At 35.2% G+C, this 2,498-nt stretch overlaps 1 protein-coding gene across 1 annotated transcript in view; it reads right to left on the reverse strand.

Moving 5' to 3' along the window:
• Nucleotides 1–1,068: 1,068 nt before the first annotated feature.
• The window catches only part of LOC106460664 (receptor-transporting protein 4-like), a 46,280-nt gene continuing 44,850 nt past the window's right edge, over nucleotides 1,069–2,498 (reverse strand). Inside the window, exon 5 of the mRNA XM_013920390.2 lies at nucleotides 1,069–1,437. Coding sequence (XP_013775844.2) covers nucleotides 1,285–1,437 — 153 coding nt within the window. The 3' untranslated portion in view covers nucleotides 1,069–1,284. The remainder of the gene's footprint in view (nucleotides 1,438–2,498) is intronic.

Raw genomic sequence — 2,498 nt, forward strand, 5'->3', positions numbered from 1 at the left:
GAACAATCCACAAGGGCTCGCCCAACAATAAAAACCGTTACAACGATACATACAATTCTCAGACCGAAAGCCGCTTTTACTGAATAATATACAAAACTTGTCCAATAGTAAAAGCCATTACAAGCGTTTACCCTTTAATAGTCAATCTGAATAATCCACAAGAGCTTGTACAACAATAAAAACCGTTACAGCATTACGTACTTTGATACTCAGGTTGAAAGCCACTTCAGTGAATAACCGACAAAAATTCGTCCGACAATAAAAACCATTACAATTGTACATCCTTCATACTCTTACGACAGCGGAAGTCACGTGACGCTGGTAACATGTAATGAGTATCTCAAAGGTTCCTGAAGGCTCGAGTGTTTGCCAGATGCCCTCTATTTTGTATATATAAGACCGGCAAGAAGTGAAGGCAATAATAATTGCAGACAAGCAGATATAGAGACGGACAATTGAGTCAATTACCGTAAGTAAAGTGCGTAAATCGTTGTGAATTATAGTGTGTGTTTAAGCTAAAATGACTGTGGAAATTAAGTGTATTGCAAAGTTGTATTGAGAAAGAATAAACTAGTTTTATTTAAGAAAGGACTTGTGTCGCTAAAGTTTCATCCGAAAGAAATTATACGGGAAGTTAACAAACGACCAGAGGCGTAACAATACTAAGATTGAAAGTAATGATAGAGATGAAGGCAAACACAAAAGGTAGAGAAAATCGTGTTATAAAATCTCAAAACTTTAAATGACCTTATCGTATAAGAGAAAATTGCTATCATTTAATATGGGATTGCTTTTGACATACGAGCCCTATCGTAATTTTTCAAAAGACATAACTTTTTAAGCATTTCGAAAAAAATAACATTCACCTCATACAGGAGCCAAAAATTACTCTTTCGTGTTTAGAAAATACATAGCTGAACAACGACACTTTTTCTAGTAACAAATACCACTGCGAAGAGAAAAACTACTGCCTGCAAAAATAAAATATTTCACAAACAAAAATACTGTTCTCAAAAACAAATTTCTTATTTCGTGGGAAAATAGTGATTAGGTGGATACATGAACGTCAAGAAAGGCTATCAAGACTAATGGTGTGAAACACTGGTTTCTGTGAGTATTAACTAAACATGATATTTATTTCTAATGATATTTAATGATCACAATTAAAGTCACATGAACAAAATTCAAACACCATGGGGTTGATAAGGAAGCACACCTGATCTGTTCAGACAATGTTTCAGATTATTGGAAGTATTATCTCAAAGACTAATCTTCGCGTTATCATCAGCGTTCAATACAAACACCGTGCTTGCAAGCTTGACAGAGGGCACCATTGTGCGGATTCCGAGGTTTTCCAGGACGACGATTCAGGTGTATTGGCGGTTTGGTGAAGCCATAGAATACTTGGCCTACTCGATTGAAAATGTTGACCAGTACCTAAAAATGCAATACGATAATGATCTGATTACACAGTTGGAAATTCTATTTTATAGTAATGAAATAAATAAATTGTGTATCAGTTTAGAACATGGAGGAGTTCGGGACCAAAATCTGGGGGGGGGGGGGTGATTAATGCATATAAATAACATTCGATTCCATAATCTTGATAATAAAACTAAGTACTGTATATGTTCTATACATCCCAAAATAACAAATACAGTACAAAGGTTTACTATTATTTGTGTATGATGCAACATACTGCATTTAATCCTAAACCCTCAGCTTTACAGTTGTCAGTTTTACTTTGGTTTGTGTATGTTATAACGTACAGCATCTAATCCTACACTTTAAAATTGTCGGTTTTATTCTGATTTTGTGTATAATACAGTAAACTGCAACTCATTCTGAACCTACAACTTTACAGTCCTCACTTTTATTTCAGGGGTTTGCGTATAATCCAGCAAATAGCATGTTTAACTCACATCTTTATAGTACTCAAGTTTAATATGGTTTGTGTTATATTAGGTCGTCAAGAAATTAATGTCGCTTTTTTTAGATTAAAAAACCGAACAACTTGTATATCAAAACAAAACATTTATTAAATGAAATACCCTCCATTCTTATCGATGATACCTTTCCATCTTACAATCAAGTTGTTAATACCCTGATGAAAGAAATCACTTGATTTTGAAGCAAAAACATGTCGATGTACTCTTTAACACCCTCCACATTTGCATACGTTTTCCCATTAAGATGGTATTTCAGCGAACCATAAAAGATGTTAATCTAATGGTGCCATATCTGGAGAATATAGTGGGTTGGGGAGAATTTTTCAACCCAACTCCATAATCTTGTGTTGCATCAAACGTGCCACATGTGGACGTGCATTGTCGCGGAAAAGAACACCTTTCCGATTGACGAGTGACGGGTGTTTCTGATGAAGGACTTGATTTAAACGTTCCAATTGCTGACTATAGATCTCTGCATTGACAGTTCGCTATGTATTGAGGAGTTCCAAAAGGAATTAGTCCTTTGATGTCCAACCAAATGCAAAGCAT

Source organism: Limulus polyphemus, unplaced genomic scaffold (assembly GCF_000517525.1).
Source record: "Limulus polyphemus unplaced genomic scaffold, Limulus_polyphemus-2.1.2 Scaffold812, whole genome shotgun sequence".
NCBI classification, from domain to species: domain Eukaryota; kingdom Metazoa; phylum Arthropoda; class Merostomata; order Xiphosura; family Limulidae; genus Limulus; species Limulus polyphemus.